At 33.0% G+C, this 19,983-nt stretch overlaps 4 protein-coding genes across 4 annotated transcripts; 1 reads left to right on the plus strand and 3 right to left on the minus strand.

The window, feature by feature from the left end:
• The first annotated feature begins 4,272 nt into the window (after window positions 1–4,272).
• LOC133197013 (uncharacterized) lies at window positions 4,273–7,078 on the plus strand. The gene is made up of 6 exons (XM_061332854.1): window positions 4,273–4,364; window positions 4,523–4,620; window positions 4,854–4,993; window positions 6,370–6,482; window positions 6,567–6,727; window positions 6,879–7,078. Exons 1-6 carry the CDS (start codon window positions 4,273–4,275, stop codon window positions 7,076–7,078), a joined length of 804 nt encoding a protein of 267 aa, XP_061188838.1.
• A 7,995-nt stretch (window positions 7,079–15,073) lies between these two features.
• LOC133197015 (3-galactosyl-N-acetylglucosaminide 4-alpha-L-fucosyltransferase FUT3-like) lies at window positions 15,074–16,102 on the minus strand. The gene has a single exon (XM_061332855.1). The coding sequence runs from the start codon at window positions 16,100–16,102 to the stop codon at window positions 15,074–15,076; it is 1,029 nt and encodes a 342-aa protein (XP_061188839.1).
• A 200-nt stretch (window positions 16,103–16,302) lies between these two features.
• LOC133197016 (alpha-(1,3)-fucosyltransferase C-like) lies at window positions 16,303–17,424 on the minus strand. The gene has a single exon (XM_061332856.1). It carries the CDS (start codon window positions 17,410–17,412, stop codon window positions 16,303–16,305), a length of 1,110 nt encoding a protein of 369 aa, XP_061188840.1. The 5' UTR covers window positions 17,413–17,424.
• Window positions 17,425–18,381: 957 nt separating this feature from the next.
• LOC133196685 (glycoprotein 3-alpha-L-fucosyltransferase A-like) lies at window positions 18,382–19,395 on the minus strand. The gene has a single exon (XM_061332543.1). The coding sequence runs from the start codon at window positions 19,387–19,389 to the stop codon at window positions 18,382–18,384; it is 1,008 nt and encodes a 335-aa protein (XP_061188527.1). The 5' UTR covers window positions 19,390–19,395.
• Between the last annotated feature and the right edge of the window lie 588 nt (window positions 19,396–19,983).

The following is a 19,983-nucleotide window of genomic DNA, read 5'->3' on the forward strand; positions in this document are numbered from 1 at the left end:
GATCACGATTTTATACACGAGCTTGATGAAAAATATACACGAGTAAAATAAAAATGCACGTATCGGTAAAAATTGCACATAGTTTGAAAGATTTCAACACAAACATAACGAAAAATACACGAATCCGAATTTTTTTACACGATTAATGGGTATAAAATGCACAAACGTAAAATCAAAAACTGCACGAGCAGAGGAAACTAAAAATTACACAAACAATTTTACTGCGCATACAGCTGCGCATATCATTATTATGCACATAGAATATTCATTGTGTTCTTGGTTTTCTGTACTCTTATCTCTTCTTGAATGCTGGATGTAATCGAGAGAAAATGGCGTTGATGATGATATACATGTTTGTTTGCTTCTTTATTTCTTTGCTAAAACTCGATCCGATTTCTAGCTAATGCCAATCAAACGAATGAAGTGTTTTCTTGTGAACTGTGTGAAAAGAATTAAAAAGTTGTTCGGAGATATTATATTTTTCTTATATTGACCGAGATCCTAGCCAAAATATGGAGGTATTATATGATGTCGGACATAAATTGTGACAAGAAAGAAAATGCATGTCTGTGTTATAATGCGGGGGAAAAAGTACCATTGCATATAATGCACTCGACTCTGCACTAAAAGTAATACACAGCAAACTCTAAATTCCTAACGATAAACAGATCTTGCTTAAAAAAAAATGATAGAATTATTTATTTTTTTTTTTAAATATACGCTCTATGGCCTTTTAAAATTATCTAACTTATAGATATAACTTTAACGGAAATTACTTGTATAAAATAAAAATAAGTTAAATAACACATGCATAATAAAACGATTAATAAAGTGGATTCTTCATGAAAATGATGGCAGAATTATTGCTGATTATAATTATTAAATTGTAGAATTTATTTCGGTACTTCTCATTTGTACTAATTATGATTTCATTTGAACAGATTTTTTTTTTTATTTGGGAGTTAGCTGGATATATTTTTTATTTTCAAAAAGATTAAAAAGTGGGGATTACCTGACCTTAGATATACATAGTATGTTTTAAAGTCAAACATAAAAAAATATTTCTAATTATACATGTATCTTTACTTATAAAATATGAGGATATTAATTTTGGTTGGATATCTGTAGCCTACACTGTTATGAATTCCTTCCATGATATCGCATATTTTCAGTCAAAAATTGCTCAATAAAAAACAAGACACCTACGGGAAAGCGTTACCCTCATTCGTAATGGCGATTACTTGATAAATATTTTCACTTTTAATAAAAAGGACCAGATAAAGGAAAAATATATTCTCTATGTGCTTTATATACATGCGGTTTTGTGTTTTATTACTTGAAATTTGTCCAAATGAAATAACAAAACTCTACTCAAATGATCCTTGCACCGGTAAAACTAATGACATCAGTGGCGGATCTGGTTCGTGGATTGATCGAGTCGCAACATCTGAATCTATGTATTTATTAAAGTTTCAAATAGTGAATTACTAAATACATCTACGTACAATGTTACAAATAAGAAAATGGGAATGGATATTATAATAAATAGAAAGAACATAGAACGTGTTTTATCGCTCTTGAAAAATACAAATAAATCATGTTCTTTATGGAGCTCGGGGTTTGACAAAGATTTTCCAAGATAACAAATTTTCTTTACATTTCGAATTTGTATGCATAAAATTTTAATTATTATCCGAACACTTGTTTTTTGTAATAACACTTTTTTACCCAAAGATAGAGTCATTATAAAAAGAACATGACTGTATAATTATAAAATGAAAATAATCTTCAATAACATTCAAGGAACATATTTGATACAAGCTCCACTTTTTAAAAGATTATTCATGTGCATATCTAACATTTTTGAAAATTCAGATTATGAGTTAAAAAGCCTAATCTATGCAATATGAATTTTGTACGTATATATGTACAAGTAATTAAAAAGTTTGCTTTGTAGCAATATTGTACATGTGTTTCAATGGCATCAACCAGGTCTCGTTTTTACTTCGACCATGACTACGAATAAATATAAGAAAACATATGATGAATATAAACTTCAAGAAATTTTTGTTTTATTACCATGTGCAAATTTATTATTGTCAAAATCTGCATTGAAAATAAATATGCATGTGCATGTAGCCAAGTCCCTTAATTAAAGTTCATCTTGTACATCTTCTTGAATTTGGTCTTACAATATGGTTACAAATCAGCTAAATTGCAATCCTGATTTCGATAGACTATTATATGTACCCTTAAATTCTTAGAAAATATTTCAGGCACGTAGCATCAGTAGGAGCCTGCCTCCCCCTTTTTTTCCAAACATAACCTACCTCTATTGTAAATGTCCACTGAAAAGCTGGTTGCCCCCCCCCCCCTGTTGTAGGATAGTTTAAATCAAAGTAATTTGGTATTATAATGTGTTTCGAAAACAAAGTGGAAGTGGACCCCCCCCCCCCCCCCCAACGAAATAGGATTTTCGAGTTTGGACACTTTACCTTTTTGTTGCTTGTCAAGGTTTTTTTCAGGTAGGTTGTCAAAAAAAATCTGGCTGCCCCCCCCCCTATCAAAAACGATACTACGTACCTGTATTTTATAATTTTAAATTTTCTTCATTCCTTTATATGCATTTTAACTATTCAAAATAGACTACCGCCGGTACATTAAAAACAACATAAAATTAAGCTTTAATTCACATAAGTAAAACGACAGTATAATTTTTCTACAGTTTCATGGTTTATGAAGTTTTATGAAATCACCACACTTTGCTCAAAAGTTAAGACTACATGTAAGACTACATGTACTACTTTGTTACATACATATATCAAAAAGTGAGATATGCGTTTCAATATTAAAATTTCAGTTGCGCAATTATTTACTCGATTTTCTTTACTGTTGACTTCCAAAAAGTTTTCGTTCAAATTCCACAACCCAGATGATCGCAACATTGCTTAAAAATCTTTGTATGAATTGCCAGTAATCTTTAATCAAAAGGTATTATTGGTGTGTGAAATAGCTATATTTCGATTAGCGTACAGGTGTCTTTCGTTCCAGAACCAGCAGGGAGGGATCTCTGTATGTAAAGGTCATGCATGCACATCCTTGATTATTACCAAAAGTACACTCAGTGGGTGGTGGAGGAGAAGAGCTTGATTTGTTGTTAACTCTCCTGTATTATATCACATGTTGTTTTTATTTATTTTAATTTAGGCCTATATGTCATAGTTTTTAACTTTCAAAAGAAATTGCTATATAGAGGAATGACCTACTAAAAAAAATCCAACAATTAAACACAACTGTAATATGCACCCCCCCTTTTTTTTTACGTTATCTATACATGTATTCTTAGTAGAATGTTTTTCATATACTACAAGTTTAAGATTGTGTGCCTGTCAATTTATCTACATGTATAATATACGATGTACATATTCTTGAGAGTCTAACGGAATTTTAAATGAATCTTAAATAAAAAGATTACTAACACTTTACTCCTCCTTTTGTATTTATAATATGTTTCAAGCATCCAAGCCACATTGACCTGTTCTCTAATGAATATTAATGAAATGTGCGCAATGAGGATGCGTTGCGTATTATGTCGATGTTGTATTCTCACTCGTGCAGTTTTCGATTTTACGTTTGTGTAATTTTCTCACTATATCGTGTAAATATTTTATTGATTGTGCAGTTTTTCTATAGTTTGTGTATATTTCAATAACTTCGTGTATATTTTCCCCACTTTGTGTAAGTTTTTACTTACTCGTGTAATTTTTGTTTAAGGTCGTGCAGAAAATAATTTTGAAGCAATCGGCGTGCCATAGATTGATCAAATCTAGAAAAATCGTCAGTAACCTCTACATTTTGATGATAGCTCATTATTTTTAGTGAACTCATACAAATGTTAAAAATTTCATATGATTTACATATATTCTACTCCAAGGAAGAAATGATGTTCAGTGGACAGACTCTTGGGTGTCGTTCGATGAAACGAAGACTTCTTCAGAAACATGGCATCTTTATAGGAAGGTATATTATCTTATTATGATTAATAAACAGAATTCAAACGATGTGCCTATTGCTTATAATGAGTTTTATATAAATAAGATATTTAGAATAATTTCATTGAATTCATTTTTTTGTTAAAATGTAATGGTTAGATTTAAAATCGTTGATGATTAATTATATATATACTGTTCCAGGGATAAAATGTTGTGTTTATTGAGAATAATCGATCTTGATGGAGTTGACCTAAGAGCAAGTCACTGCTTGACAAGAAGAATGAATCTAAACAATGGACCAAATTATCTTGCACATGTTGATGGGTACAAGTTGAAGCCATTTGGCTTCGCTATACATGGTGCAATGTGTGGGTAAGTTAAGGTGCATCAGTTTTTAGTGTTCATTGAGTCATGTAAGATTACAAGAATTTATGAAGTTATAGAATTTATGATTGTTATATACTGTTGTAGCTACATATCAGAAAACAATATTAACTATTAATCTAAATGATCAAATTCCTATTCTTCAGATTTTCAAGACGAATACTATGGCTTAAAGTTGCAAGAACAAACAATAACTTCTTTGTTGTAGCATCATATTTCTTGAAATACCTGGAGGAAATAAATAGTTGAGTATATTTATATAATTTTTACAAATCATTGATAAATATATTCCTGAAACTGTTAATGCAGTTTAATTTTCACAAGTTAATTTTCTACTAAGTAACATTCTAAATACATTATTTTGTATTGATACAGAATAAATACACATAAAATGCATTATTTTGTAAAATATATTTACTTGAACAAAGAAACCATATTTGTCTCAGTTCATGGTAGTATGAGTTTCCCAATACATAGGTGCTCCAAGGTGTGTGAGACTTGATGCTGGAACTGAGAATATATACATTGAGGACATTCAAAAATCCTTCCGTTGGTACGATAATGATGACAAGTGTGGAGAAAAGAGTGTAATCAAAGGAAGATCAATGTCTAACCAGGTATGAATATGAAGTTTTTTTTAAATAACAATATGATTCAGTAACTTATGTTGTATAAACAAATCAGATGAGTTTAATAACCTTCTAAAATCTGCAACCTAGGATTGAGTTCCAATTCCAGATAACACTCCTGCAGTAGAAGTTAGAGTAATTTGCCCTTTGATTTGAAAATTGGGGGGGGGGGGGGGACTTGATCAAATCTGAATGGTCTACTACTCCAATAACAGTCAATTCAGTTAGTCCCAACTTAATATAAGATCAAATAACTGAAGTAATTGAATACTTTAAAAATTTGTATGTGTAATCCTCATTTAAGTTTCTTTTCAAACTCTCTACTTTTCTGAACATTTTTCCTGAGGGAAAATTGTTATCTTATGTTTAAAAGGAAACAGATCAACTGATTATTTTCACTATTACTTTTCAAAGACCAAAAAAAAATTCTTCATATTATTATCTTTCATAGGCGTCATTGTGTAATCTGATACCACAGATAATTTTGAAAATAATAAGTTTTGCAAACTTCATACTTTCATTATTTGCATCAGTTTCATTTAATAGAGTTCAAGGTGACACAGTTCTTTTTATATTATTAGTTATACTACAGATCCATCAAGGGGGGGGGGGCAAGGATGCAATTGCAACCCCTGAAAACACCAATATTTTGTTTAAAGTTTTGCTATTTATTTGTTTATTTCATATTTGAAAAAAAAATGACCCCCAGAATGCAACAGACTTGTATGCATTTTTATTATAAATTTTCTGACCTAGGGGAAGGATAACCCTCCCATACCCCTCTCTATACCCCTTTCAAGAAACCTGTTGTCAAATATTTGAAAATGAAGTCAGTTTAATGATTTAAAATATCTCTGCACATAATTTGATATACAAATTCTTGTTTCTGTATCATTATGAAATTAATATATGACATATTTATGTGATTGTTTTATGCCCCTATGATTAAAGATTCGGGGGCTTTATCCACATAGCTTTGGGTCTGTCTGTATTTTTACCTGCAAAGACTTTAATGCACCAACATTTTTTGACCTAATGACCTTGACCTTAGGGTTCGACCTACATGTGAAAAAACTTTAATTTTGGACACAACTTCTGAATGGTTGATGTTAGAGATTTCATATTTCTCAAGTGTATTTCTTGTAAAATAAATCTGTCTTTGAGTACCAACATTATAATAATTGACTTTGGAGTTTAACCTACTTTTGTAAAACTTTGACCTTGGCCATAACTTTGAACGGTTGATCCTAGAGAAGTTGTGTATTCCTTGTGACAGTACCAACATTTGTACTCAATAACCTTGAAGTTTGACCTACTTTTGAAAAATCAGCCTTCAGTTTTTCACAAACTTATTTTGATTTAAGAGAATTGAACGCTGGTGGAGAACACTGAGAGAGATGGGCATCTCCTTCTGGATACACTTGTTCAAAGACATGGAAGACCAAGGGATGTTCTCATCAGCAAATAACGAGCACATGTAAGAAGAGAAATAAATTCTTTATTTATACTTTAAGAATTTATGCGTTTATAACCTATTATGATATTTCTGCATGCAATTTAGAGAATGCCTTCGCTTCTGTTTTATGAAAATCATCCAACAAGAACTTGATCAAATAAAAACAGAATGGAATAACCATTACATCAGAGGACAAGGACGCTATGATGATGATGGAAGTCTCCCAGGAAAACCAGAAATGATGTTTTTCCACCCTGAAATTTTTGGTATTTTTCCTAGCAAAGATTTGTTTAATCACTAACTTTAATTTGAATATTTTTTCTGTGTTTACCTTTCTCCTTCGATACCTTGGTTGTTTTTCAGTGCTCAAATTTAAAACAGTATCAACACATTATGACTTCATTTTTTTATGTACAGGTGAAGTAGATTATAAATTTCCAGTGGATATTCATGACGTGCTAGAGTTTCAAAGATTATTTCCTAGTCCAAGCTCGACAGGATGTTGTGAGGACAATGCAGCATTCTTTGATCATTTGCTTTTGGAGGGTGGGAGAACTGTTCCAAACACCACTGAGAAGGCCATGGAGGCTTTGAAGTACTTGGTTGAAAAGTTGTAAAATCCAAATTAAGATTAGAGAATAAATCATCACCTGATGTTTCACTTGACTTTTTTCAATTTTCATGAAAAATGTTGTACACTAATCATCTAAGTGTATGAATTAAAAGTCACAAACAGAAATTATTACTATGTTTATTGGATCACCATACATGCCATATTCATTAGAACAACTATTAATGAAAATTGCAAAATGAGGATATAAGGAAAGCAAACTGCTCTGAGAAAAACTTTTTTGGCATACAGATGCAACAATCTAGAATTTAAAATTCAAAAGCATGCTTACTACCACAAATACACCAAATATCAATTAATATTCCCATACAAAAATCAATGTCTTTTTGTATTATCTTTCCCTGAAGAAATGCTCCTCATCATATGATTATCAATGTCCTTTAGTATTATCTTTCCCTTAAGAAATACTCTTATTCCTTAATATGACTATCACTGACATTATTGAGTTTAAAAATTGATTGAATAAAACTTTCAAAACATAGATATAGCATTGAATACATAAAGTTATTTTCTTAAGCAAGATGGAATTCCCCCCCCCCCCCCAAAAAAAAAAAGTTAATGCCAACTACATTTTTCTGTGAAATTCCTCAGGGGTTTCTCCCCTAGATATTTCCAATAAAAGATCGCAGGTATGTGCAACTGGCAAACAGGCAGGGTCTTCCACAAATTTAAGTTCAAGCTTTTTGTGAAATCCTAGTGGAGGGATTGTGTCAGCTCTAGTCCAAAACGCCAAGAGCATGTTTAGATTAATTTCAGATGTACCTTCTGAAAAAAAAGGAAAATAAAGAGATAAGTTAGAAATACATGTCAAGTAGTATAGAAGTCGCAAATTGTGACTAAGAAAAAGCATTATTGCCTCTTAAGGTCATATGCAACTTGCATTTACATGTACCTTACATACTATTTTCCAGGATATTCCTAATTTGAAATTATAGAATCTCATCAGGTGTTTTAAGACAAAAAAAAAAACAGCATACATTACCAGGAGTTTTCAAAAGATGTCAAATGATAAAACTCATTGTATTTTCTCAAAGAAAAAAAAACAAAAATATAGTTTTAGCTGGTATTTCCTCAACATTTGCTTCAGAGGAGGTAACGGCATTTACAGGCATCATTAAATTGTACAAAGGTTTTTCAATTATTGAACTCTTAATTAAATCAACAAGGGAATAAGAAAATTAAAATTCCAACACTATGTTGTGTATGTCCTTAAGCTCATAAAAGTAATGTCAGCAAATATTCTGTATAATTGGCATTCTGCTGAATTAAAGAAATAAAATTAATACTTTGAACAAGAAATCTTAATTCTGTTTATTAATCATAATAAGATAATATACCTTCCTATAAAGATGCCATGTTTCTGAAGAAGTCTTCGTTTCATCGAACGACACCCAAGAGTCTGTCCACTGAACATCATTTCTTCCTTGGAGTAGAATATATGTAAATCATATGAAATTTTTAACATTTGTATGAGTTCACTAAAAATAATGAGCTATCATCAAAATGTAGATGTTACTGACGATTTTTCTAGATTTGATCAATCTATCAAAAAAGAAAGATGAAATAAAACACAAGCAATATTACCTGAATAGCCCTTATTGCCATATCCACATTGTATGATCTCCTTCTTCTCAAATTAAGTCTGGTCATGCGTCTTTTCAAATGTCTACAGCTTAATTATTTTAAAAAATAATGCATAAAATATATCTTAAAATGGGAGATTTTAACTTCAATCACTATTTCTTAAATAACAAATATATACATACAAGTAGAACACGCATATAAACAATCTTTGAATGAGACTATAAATCTAATGTATAGGAACTTTATTACTCTTAGAGAAAATATTAGCCTATACAGGTACTTATATTATCATAACTTATGACAATTAATAATACCTACCTTATTATTTTCACACCATAATTACTCCAAAGAAGGAATATGATTTCTTTATTATCGTATCCGTTAAAGAAATATTCTTGAATCTTTTCGTCAACAAACGCCATGTTGTGCAATGACTGCTGGGAATGTTATCCGGTTATAGAAAGTACCAGTCGATAGAGCGATGGTGCGATGACACGATGACGATAGTGCGATAAAGCAATAACGATGACACGATATAGCATCGCGTCATCACTATCGCGCCATCGCATCATCGCTATCGTGCCATCGCGTCATCGCGCTATTGCTTCATCGTACCATCGCATCATCGTCATCTCATTGTCGTGCCATCGCATCATCGTTATCGCACCATCGCTTCATCGTTATCGCATCATCGCTTCATCGTCATTGCATTATCGCGTCATCGCACTATCGACTCAAACCTCGATGGTGCGATGATGCGATAGTGAACTGCATGGCCCTATCCGGATTCCATAGATTCCATACCATGTAGTTCACTATCTCTCCATCGAGCATCGAGTAAAAAGTCGATGGTGATGAAGCGATGGCCCGATGACGCGACGGTGCGATAGTGCCATGACGATGAAGCGATTGCGCGACAATGCGATGACGATGGTGCGATTGCACGATTGTGATAGTGAAAAATCGTTTCATCGTCATTGTACCATCGCGCCATCGTCAACGCACCTATCGCATTATCGCACTATCGACCCAATCTTGATGATGCGATAGTGATCTGCATGGCCCTATCCGGATTCCATACTTAAAGGTGGTGTTTTAATATGTATCGAGGTAATTTTCGAGGAATAAATGAGTGATTTACAATAAAGAGACTCGACCAGAGACGTCTGAAAGGAATTATTTGACAAGAAAAAAGTCTCTTGAAGCGAACGATATGATTTTAAAGTAGGTTAATGATTGATATATGAACAAAATACGAGCTTGAAGCGTGGGTGCCTGAAATTGAGTTAGGTACCTTGTGGTAAAAATAAGTAGGGGTGCCCCGTACAAAGCGACCATCAGAATTTCGGAGCGTAACAAAGATCTGATTTTAATCAGATTGCCCCTATACGAAACAAGTACCTGTGGTTCCTCTGTTAAGACAACCTCTGTCGGAACCTCTGTTACCTCTGTAAGAAAATCCTTCATCTATTGAAGCTCTGTTGTAGTTTGATGCTGGTCTGCATATCCCGTGGGCTGTTATGATTCTCTGTTAAAGTGATGTGTTTGCTATGATACCTCGGCTGTAGTTGGTAGTACCTCTTGTATTCTGAAATCGATCTTGATTACTTCCTCCTCTGATAGAATTATCTCCTCTTTGCTGCATTTCACATAATGTATTTTCAAAGGCATTTTTTCAATGTTTTTGTTTTTCTATGATATTAGAAGGGTAACAGAGAGTCTGATCAGAATTCTAAATATATATTTAATTTTTTTAATTCATTGATCTATAGTCTACATAATTATTTCAATTTTTATATTGAAATGTTGGAGTATAGTGGTTAGCGTGTTGGATTTTCAAGAGGGCAACCAGGGTTCAGTCCTCATATAGACTGATTTTTTTAAAATCTTTTTTTCAGTTTAAATGTAAGTTTTTATATTTAATACGATCTCTGCTATTTTTTACCTTCGAATTTCCTGTTTTACTTTATGAAATGATGAGTTACAGGAATTGCACAACGGTAATGCATATTGTGTTACAATAAAAAGGTTTTCAAAAAGCTTGCCTAACTAAAGCAATCAATGTTTATTGTACGTACTATAATTGACAAACGTTTCTCTCGAATGCAGGGCTCGTATACTCGTGTCATATTAAATGAATAGAAAAGGAAGAAAAAAGAATTCTTTTCCTTTCTTTGAAAAATTGTTTAATGAAGTAGATATTTAAATTCTATGAATTCTAAAACTTTAATGTAACAGATAGAAATATATTTTATAGATGCAAGTAACTATACATAAATGGTATCAGATTCCTTTACTGATTAAGGCAAGACATGTTTTGGTGCGAAAGTTTCAGACTTTCAGAGTCCCTGCCTTTGTATATAAAATGTTTCGTTACCGTACATTTTGAGGGGTGATGACAATTAAAACATTATGACTCTTTTGAAATATAGCTTGTCCCCGACTCATCAGAAGAATGGAAAGTGAACTAAATTAGTCGTTTGTTATCGGCCTCTGGAGCAGCCGATCTCTGTGGTTTTGTTAGAATATGCACATGGAGAAATGTATGGAATCCTTATTTTTTCATTGCTTCGATGGAATAATTCCAAATTGATAACATACATTAAAGTTATGAATGAATTTTTTTATTTAAAATTTGCTTAATACTAAGTCTAAGTTCTTGTTATTATGTTTCAATCTATTTTTCATTTCTCTTTTAAAAGGTATATATTAATTTGTGATTGCTAGCGCTCTCAAGCGCTAGCAACTACGGTAGTTTTTTTTTTCTGGAATGCGCATGCTCGACTTCACGGTGGGGTCTTCTGGGAATACAACTGTAGATAAACTACACCATGTCAATTTCGTTTAATCATCTGAAAATGCACATGATTTGAAGTTTCGTGTTTTGTTGTCTAACCTGTACATCAATGTACAAAGTGTAACAGTGACTTAGAATTTATAATGCCAAGACTGTAGAGATCAGTTATTTCTAAAATTGTAATAAATACCTAGCTTTTCTTATCAATCTTTCTGGATCTTTTCGGCAAACTCGGAAAAACGACCTCAGATATTTTCCGAGCTGAGCTTGCCGGAAATACCCCAGAAGATGCAACTGCTCAAAACAATACCATATTAGATTATTTTAAACTAGGTGCTCATCGGTTCCACTGATCTCTTATTTTTCACCTCAAAATTAAAATCACAGTAAACTTCACACCTTTTAGACATTTGGTGCGATTAATTTATTAATTGTATTCCCTATTCATATAAGACATATGGACTGTTCCTGTCATATACGGACATGTATGTGTATCATATGGAAAAAAAGTTGCATGCATAAAGATAAAAAGAAAGTAAACACATCAATACTTTGCATCAGACAAGAAATTTCCTACTTTCCTGCAGTACCAACAATTTTGACTTTCTGACCTTAACCTTTGAGTTTGACTTACTTTTGAAAAAAATTAACCTTGGCCATAACTTGAACGGTTGGTGCCAGGGCAGCCCGGCTTTCATATTTTACAGGTACTAGTATATTCCTTGCAACAAAACCTTCCCTTTTGACCCTTTGACCTTGGAGTTTCACCTACTTTCGAAAAAAAATTAATTAATTAATTTCAAGACATAAATCATATAATTTTTAAAAGAAACACTCACTGAATACGAAGAAATGTTTCAGGATTACAAATATATGTCAAAGGGTTCCCGACAGGTGTTTAAGAAAAACCAGTTTAGCACATTAAGAGGCTGGCTTACTGTCACGTTATAGTGTAACTTTTTGCATATTTTACAAAGAGCTTCTTCATACGTCTGCCAAGAGTGTTTTGATGTATACTTGTCTTTATATGGAACGCCGCAGCTGCCTTATGTGGAGAACATTCATTATATGCTGATACTTTAACATTATATCCTGATACTTCAACATTATATGCTGATACTTTGTCATTATATGATGATACTTTGTCATTATATACTGATACTTCAACATTATATGCTGATACTTCAACACTATATGCTGATACTTTGACATTATATGCTGATACTTCAACATTATATACTGGTACTTCAACATTATATGATGATACTTTGTCATTATATGATGATACTTTGTCATTATATACTGATACTTCAACATTATGTGCTGATACTTCAACATTATATGCTGATACTTCAACATTATATGCTGATACTTCAACATTATATTCTGATACCTTTCAATATGGTGCTTTGAAAAATAGGTTAAATATCGGGATCGTCATACTAAAATTCTTTGACAAGAGAAAAAATCCAAAAAAAAATTGTTTTCAATTGCATAGTTTTAGTATATATACATGTACATGTATTGGTGTATATATATGTACATGTATTGGCAAATTGATGGGACGAAAGGGGGAAGGGGCACGTGTAAGCAGTTTTGAATATACTGGTGTATTTGGAAAGGGATAGAGAGTAAATATAATTTATCATATAAATAGTGAAGTAAACAAAGATAGCTTTACAAAAAGCGCGTGTACTGCGCAAAAATTTTAAGATATTTTGGAAGTTCAGGAACTCTTCATGGTAATAAAACTTGGCCTTATTTTGAAATCAATGATGGTACAGGACATCAAAGCTGAATAATACAATATAGGGGACACACCTGATTCGTTTGTGGGTGCAATTTTTTTTCGAGTCGGATTATTTATTTTCATGTCACTACGTAAATGATAGATTATTCATTTTCTAGATGACCAGGTACAGATTATTTATTTTCAGATACACTGAACGAAAAAGTCTATCCAAACTCGAAAACTGCATTTCTTTGGGGAGAGGGGTGGGGCTACCATCACGCCAAAGACATACCAGTGGAGGACATACTGATTTATTTTCAGGGACAGATTAATAATTTCCATAATATGAGAGCCCCCCCCCCCCACATATATATATATATTGCATGGTCGTTCCGGCCTCAGAACCACGCTTCATCACTTAAGTTTTTGATAGCTCTGCACTTTTATATGTATTTTTCAAATCGGTAGGAAGGGGTTGTTGTTCAGGGATTTCATTGTTATGACATCTACATAGTAATTTAGGCTACTAATGACTCAAAACCTTTTCCAGAATCTAGACGCCATTGCATTTTTAATTGGACTATTTAAGCTGATCTTACATCCAATGCCATGCATGCGATCATTCTGGAAAACTGTAAAATCACCGAGACTGAGCTTATGAAGTTAGTTTGAACTGAGTGAATATTTACGCAGTTGTAATCTTGCCAACGCCCCCAACCCCCCCCCCCCTCCAAAAAAAAAAAATAATAAAATAGAAAATAAAAATAATAAAGTTATAAACTCAAAAAAAAAATATTTTAAACATCCAAACAACTAATATAGCCGGTATTTCACTAAAAATTCTTAAATTTCAATTTAATACCTCATGCAGTATAAATTCATCTAAGAAATCATATTAAAATACATGTATTTACTTTATTTATTTTTCGCAATAATACATATAATCATGTAACTTGTAAGCTATAGTAAACACATTCCAGAGGCGTATACAGGATTTCAAGATTTCGGGGGGGGGGGGGGGTATTAATGACAACATAAACTCAAAATACTTATAGTAAAAATGAATATATAATAGCAAAGGTTTTCTCAAAATTCAAGTTTTCTTTATTGAATATCAAGAACATAAAAGTTTTCTAAAATTTTTCTTTCTTTTTTTCTTCTTTTTTTTTTTGGGGGGGGGGGGGACCTCTTTCACACATATATCTGCTACTGTCCTTTAGACTGCTTAAAATTACCAATTTTTTTAAATAGACAAACTTTATACTTTTATTTATAACATTAAGTTCAAGGATCTGCTAAACTTTTATTAAAAGAATTAATACAAATGCATTTTGAAGCATCCTATAAAGATTTTCGCATTACACATATATATTTTTAGACACAATGTTAAATTTCCGTGAAATGATGAATGTGAACAACAATCAAAATGTCTTTATCCACTTGAACGTTTAAAATGCGGCCAAAACGACCTGTTTAGCCGAGAAAAGGCACAGCCTGCAATATTCCACCTGATTTGATGTAATTTCTTACACACGTTCTGTTACATGCGTTTTGGACGATTTTGGTATGACGATCCCTATGTTTAACCTATTTTTAACGCACCATATAGTGAAGTATCATTATACAATGTCAAAGTATCAGCATATAATTTTGAAGTATCAATATATAATGTTCAAGTATCAGCATATAATGACAAAGTATCAGCATATAATGATGAAGTATCAGCATATAATGTTAAAGTATCAGCATATAATGTTGAAGTATCAGCATATAATGATGAAGTATCAGCATATAATGTCAAAGTATCAGCATATAATGATGAAGTATTAGCATATATTGTTAAAGTATCAGCATATAATGATGAAGTATCAGCATATAATGAATGTTCTCCACATAAGGCAGCTGAGGCGTTCCATATCTTTAGCTCTCAGCATGTTTATATATTGTGTTTTATTATTTCCAATCTTCTTTAGGGTTTCTGCTAAGTCTCTCGGTGTTTTGAAGTCCAGTGTATCTATATACGTCTTTACTGGAATGTACTGTTTGCCTGTCATGGTTCCTCTAACAACAGGAATAATTGGAAAGTCCAACAGATAGATATGATACAGTTTCTCTGATGTGTAATCAATACACAACGAGTTCTCGAACGAAAGATAAAATTTGTAGTCTCGTGAGATCGTTCTGTGACAGGAATCGTTTCCTAAGAGTTGATACGGCTCACATTTGGCACCACATTTTCCAAACACATCTACATTCACATATTTCTGTAGTTCTTCTACGTATTTTTCTCTTTTGCTTCGTGTTCTGCAGTTACTTACAATCCAAGCCACATCACCCACCTTTTGAGAGAACACCAAGTCATAGTCTCTTACCAAGGGGGAAATCCGAGGAATGATTTGTCCATATCCAAAATAAGCATCTGAATCTCTCCTATAGGATAACGACCAATCAAAAGCACCATCCCAGGCGGGCAGTAACACAGTCCTGTCTGTATGATAAGGACTCTCAGACGAAGTAAATATCCAAATTTGTCTGGGAAATTTTAACGGTGGTTTTTCAGGCAGTGGGCGATGCTGAAAAATCACAGCTTTACAGTTCTTGAGCTGTGACTTGTCCGTAGTAACGGAACAGTCTTTATACGGACAATCACGGAAATTCACGATGTCTGGACCTTTTTTCCAGTCCTTTGGCGGATTGTAGTAAAGGATATTGAAGCTGATATTCCTCTTTATATATGTGTGTTCCCAGTCGATTCCTTTTTTTAACCTTTTTGAGACGGGGAATATATGCTCCTGGACCAGGTAAGGAAGGCAAAATTGGTGTACAAGAATAAGGAAAAGAACAATGCTACAGAAAAACAGGTATTTTTTTATACAACGACTGGAAGGAATAAGCATTCTGATTTATGCAGGAAATTTCAACACATGGTATTATCCAAAGCGTTAGTTGTGTAAAGTAATGACTGAATTTCAAGGAGCCAGACTGTTTAAAATACAATTCTAGAACAATATGCGAAATAATGCAGCAGTAACCATTCAATCTTGTAGAACTCCATTGTATCTTTAGATAAAATAAACAATATAAAATTGATACCGGTTCAATTAAGAAAATTTAAATCAGTTGGACTTTTGCACTGATCTTTAAAGAACCATTGTTTTATGTCGTATGGGCTCGAAGTGAGATTGTCAAAATGGAGTCTCTCACATAGGTTACACAGTGCAGATTGGAAAATGTCATTCAAACTTTTAGATATAAAGTCATCCCTTCTTTTAAGTAAACCGACATACTCTGAAACATTACCTCCAATACGTTTTAAATATTCTGCTAAATGTTTTGGAGATTCAAAGTCATTTGTGTCGATGAATGTGCCTTGAGGAAGATAAGATTTTCCATTAGTAGCCCCACGAACTACGGGAATTATTGGTGTGTCGTATAAATAAATGAAATAAAATTTTTCGGAGGTATAATCTCTACAAAGAGAATTTTCGAATGACAGATAAAATTTATAATGGTGGGAGACCAGATGGTGACAAGAGTCATTTTCATTTCCGGTTTTTGGCCCACAGAATAAATCTCCACATTTACCGAAAATATCTACTTGAATGTATTTTGCCATTTCTTTCACATACTCCTCTCGTCTGCTTTGGGTTTTACAATGACTAACTATCCAAGAAACATCAAACTTTTTGAGCGAATATATAGCAGAGTAATTCCTACCCGAGGGAACTTTACGACGCATGAGTTCGCCATATCCATGATAAAAATCGCCATCTAATCTGTACGTCATCACCCAATCAAATGTCTTGTACCATCCTGGAAGAGCACTTGTGTTGTGTGTATTTACTGGACTCTCGCTGGACGCAAAGATCCACTTCTGGCCTGAGGTCTTCGGTGGTGGAGAATCCGGCATAAGGAATTGATAGAAAATCACAGCTTTACTGGACTTAAGTTGATTTCTGTCGGTTGTAGCTCTGCAGTTAGATATTCGACAAGAAGAAAAACTCCATGTCTCTGGTGATATATGCGAAGGAGGGTTAAAATACAGAATTGAATGCACAGTTGGTTTATTTTGTTGATTTTGTTTTTTGTTCATTTTAGCGTTCTCAATGGTGAAGCACTGGAAGATGATCATAATGATTCCTATACATACAATCACCGAGAAGTACTTCCTTTGGTTTGTCAAGGAAACTGTGTGAAACTGAAACATATCACGAGAGACGAAGTCAGTATAGTTTATTTATTATGGATCATAAACACCATGTCTAAATCAAGAAGACGAATTAATTAAACCATCAAACGCCAGAACTCAAAGTAAAGCTACCGTTATTAAAGAATTTGAGATTAAAGGTATAGATAAATTATCATCCCAGATCGCAGACTAGACCTTTATAGTTTTGTTTTACGGGCCAGTACAGGGTATTTAAACAAAACAGCAGTCTGTACACCGGTATGATATTGAAAATTAATGAAAAATGTATGTGAATAACGAAATATATTTTTTTTTAAATCTATTTAATCATTTTATGCATATTTGTAATTGGTGTGATCAAACACAAGATGGATTACAACAAATCTGTATATGGATTATGTCAAAAATCCATAAACTGTTATTTACTATAAATATAAATCGATTACAAGTAAATATGAAGGGTTTTGATTCTCGTGTTTGTTCCTGTTCCATAATGCGTTAGAGGTTTTATTATCTCTGTTTTATTTTCTTTCATCCGACATCAGTTGAAAACAAAGGTGTTTCCCTTCCCTCTTTTGTCTTATGGACATCGATAAAACAAACTGTGCAACATATCTATTTATATACATGTATATTAAGGAGAAGAATATCAGTCTTTCATTTTTCTGAACTTTTAGAAAAAAAAATTTTAAGCAATACAGACTTTAGTAACTAATAATATGCTTTTTGGCAACTCTTGCACTTCTAGATATTTATCTGGTAGACTTCATCTTAAATCCTCAGATTTCAGAAAGAGACATATATCACTGTAGAATTAAATGCTTCTTTTGAAATACCCCAAATTCTAATTTTATGTTGTTTGAATTGGCTACCTACTGTTTGAATGTGCTTCGCTAGATTTTCTATTGATTTGATTGGTGGGATAAGTGACTTTCATTCTTTGACCCTGAAGTAATAATGTTACTCCGTAAAGTAAGCGGATTCGCTTCACACTCTATTTAAGTACTTCTGGGCCATTTTTCTGTTGATTGTTTCTGTTTTGGAAGCGATGCCAATTTGATCAGGGGAATGACAAAGTTGTTCCTTGAAGAACCACTCGGCGATATCCAGATCTAGACGCCCCGGTCTTCCTAGAGTAAGACTCTCGCACATCTTACACATTGCACTCGTGAATGTCTGGTTTGAAGTCAAAGACGTAAATCTATCCTTCTTTTTTAAAAGATCTATATAATATTCTCTATTGTTTCCTAGGGCTAACAGACGTCTTGTAAGATGTAGCGGAGTGCGGAACTTATGTACATCAATGTATACAGCTCCTTGTGAGTAGTTTCCTAAGGTAAAGGATCCTAAAACGACGGGAATGATTGGTTTATCGTATTCATACGCGTAGTAAAATTTCTCGCTTGTATAGTCTCTACACAGCGAGTTTTCAAAGGCCAGAATGAATTTGTAATCTCTGGCTACAAGGTCATGACATGAGTCATTTTCATTTCCTTTGAATTTTTCACACTTATAGCTCCCACAGCTCCCAAACACATCGACTTTCGCTATTTTTGACATCTCTTCCACATATTCTTCTCTCTTACTCTGTGTAAAACAGTGGCTGACTATCCAGGCGACCAGTTTCTTTTTCTGTTCATAAATTTTTTCGTAATTTTTCCTTTTCATCTCCTTTTTAGGAACAATGTCTCCATATCCAAAGAAAAAGTCGGAATCTCGTCTGTATGACATGATCCAGTCGAATTTATAACGCCATTGTGGGGTAGTGCAAGTTTTGACTCCATAGTGGGCACTCTCAGAACAAGTAAATATCCATTTTTGTCGATGCCTTTTGAGAGGTGGATACGACGGAAGACTAGCATGGTTGAATATAACTGCATCGTTGTCACAAAAGTCCGTTTTGTTTGTAGACATTACACAATCTTTGTAAACACAGTTACTGAAATCAAATCCACTGAACCAGGATGGCGGGTTAAAGAACAGAATTTTGATCATGGTAACATTAGGATGGGACCTAAGTGATTGACCTTTGCCGGGATTATTTGGCTTTAATATCTGGAAACCATGGAAAACTCCGAAGATTGTGCACAAAAAGGATACTATTCCAATAAGACACAAAAAGATCATCTTACATTTTCTTATTCTAACAAACATGGTTACTACATGTACATGTATCTTCAAGCGAAGATAAAATATTCTGTTGCATGTTGTTAATAAAGCAATCGATGTGCTAGTGAACATGCCTTCTATTAATAAGAAAATGGTAAATGCTTATGAACTTTTAAGACTTAATTTTGTTTTCTGTTATTGTGAATAAAGAAATCGACAGCTGTACAAGCTATTGTTACATATTGATTCTAATTAGTCTCGACAAAAGGCGACTGCTGAAGTACACACGAAAGGCGTTCGACCGTAGAAAATCTACAAAAACAAATATCTGATTCAGAAATCTATTATATTAACTTAAGCATTTTGTCATATATATAATTGGAAGACCTGGTCTCCAAAAACTTCATATATAATGTTAATCAGTAACTCAAACATCTTTTTTATATAAACCTCGGATACTTATGTATAGCATCAGAATGT

This window comes from Saccostrea echinata, unplaced genomic scaffold (genome assembly GCF_033153115.1).
Source record: "Saccostrea echinata isolate AGI-Se365-2 ecotype Australia unplaced genomic scaffold, CSIRO_AGI_Sech_v1 ptg000030l, whole genome shotgun sequence".
In the NCBI taxonomy this organism is placed as follows: Eukaryota; Metazoa; Mollusca; class Bivalvia; order Ostreida; family Ostreidae; genus Saccostrea; species Saccostrea echinata.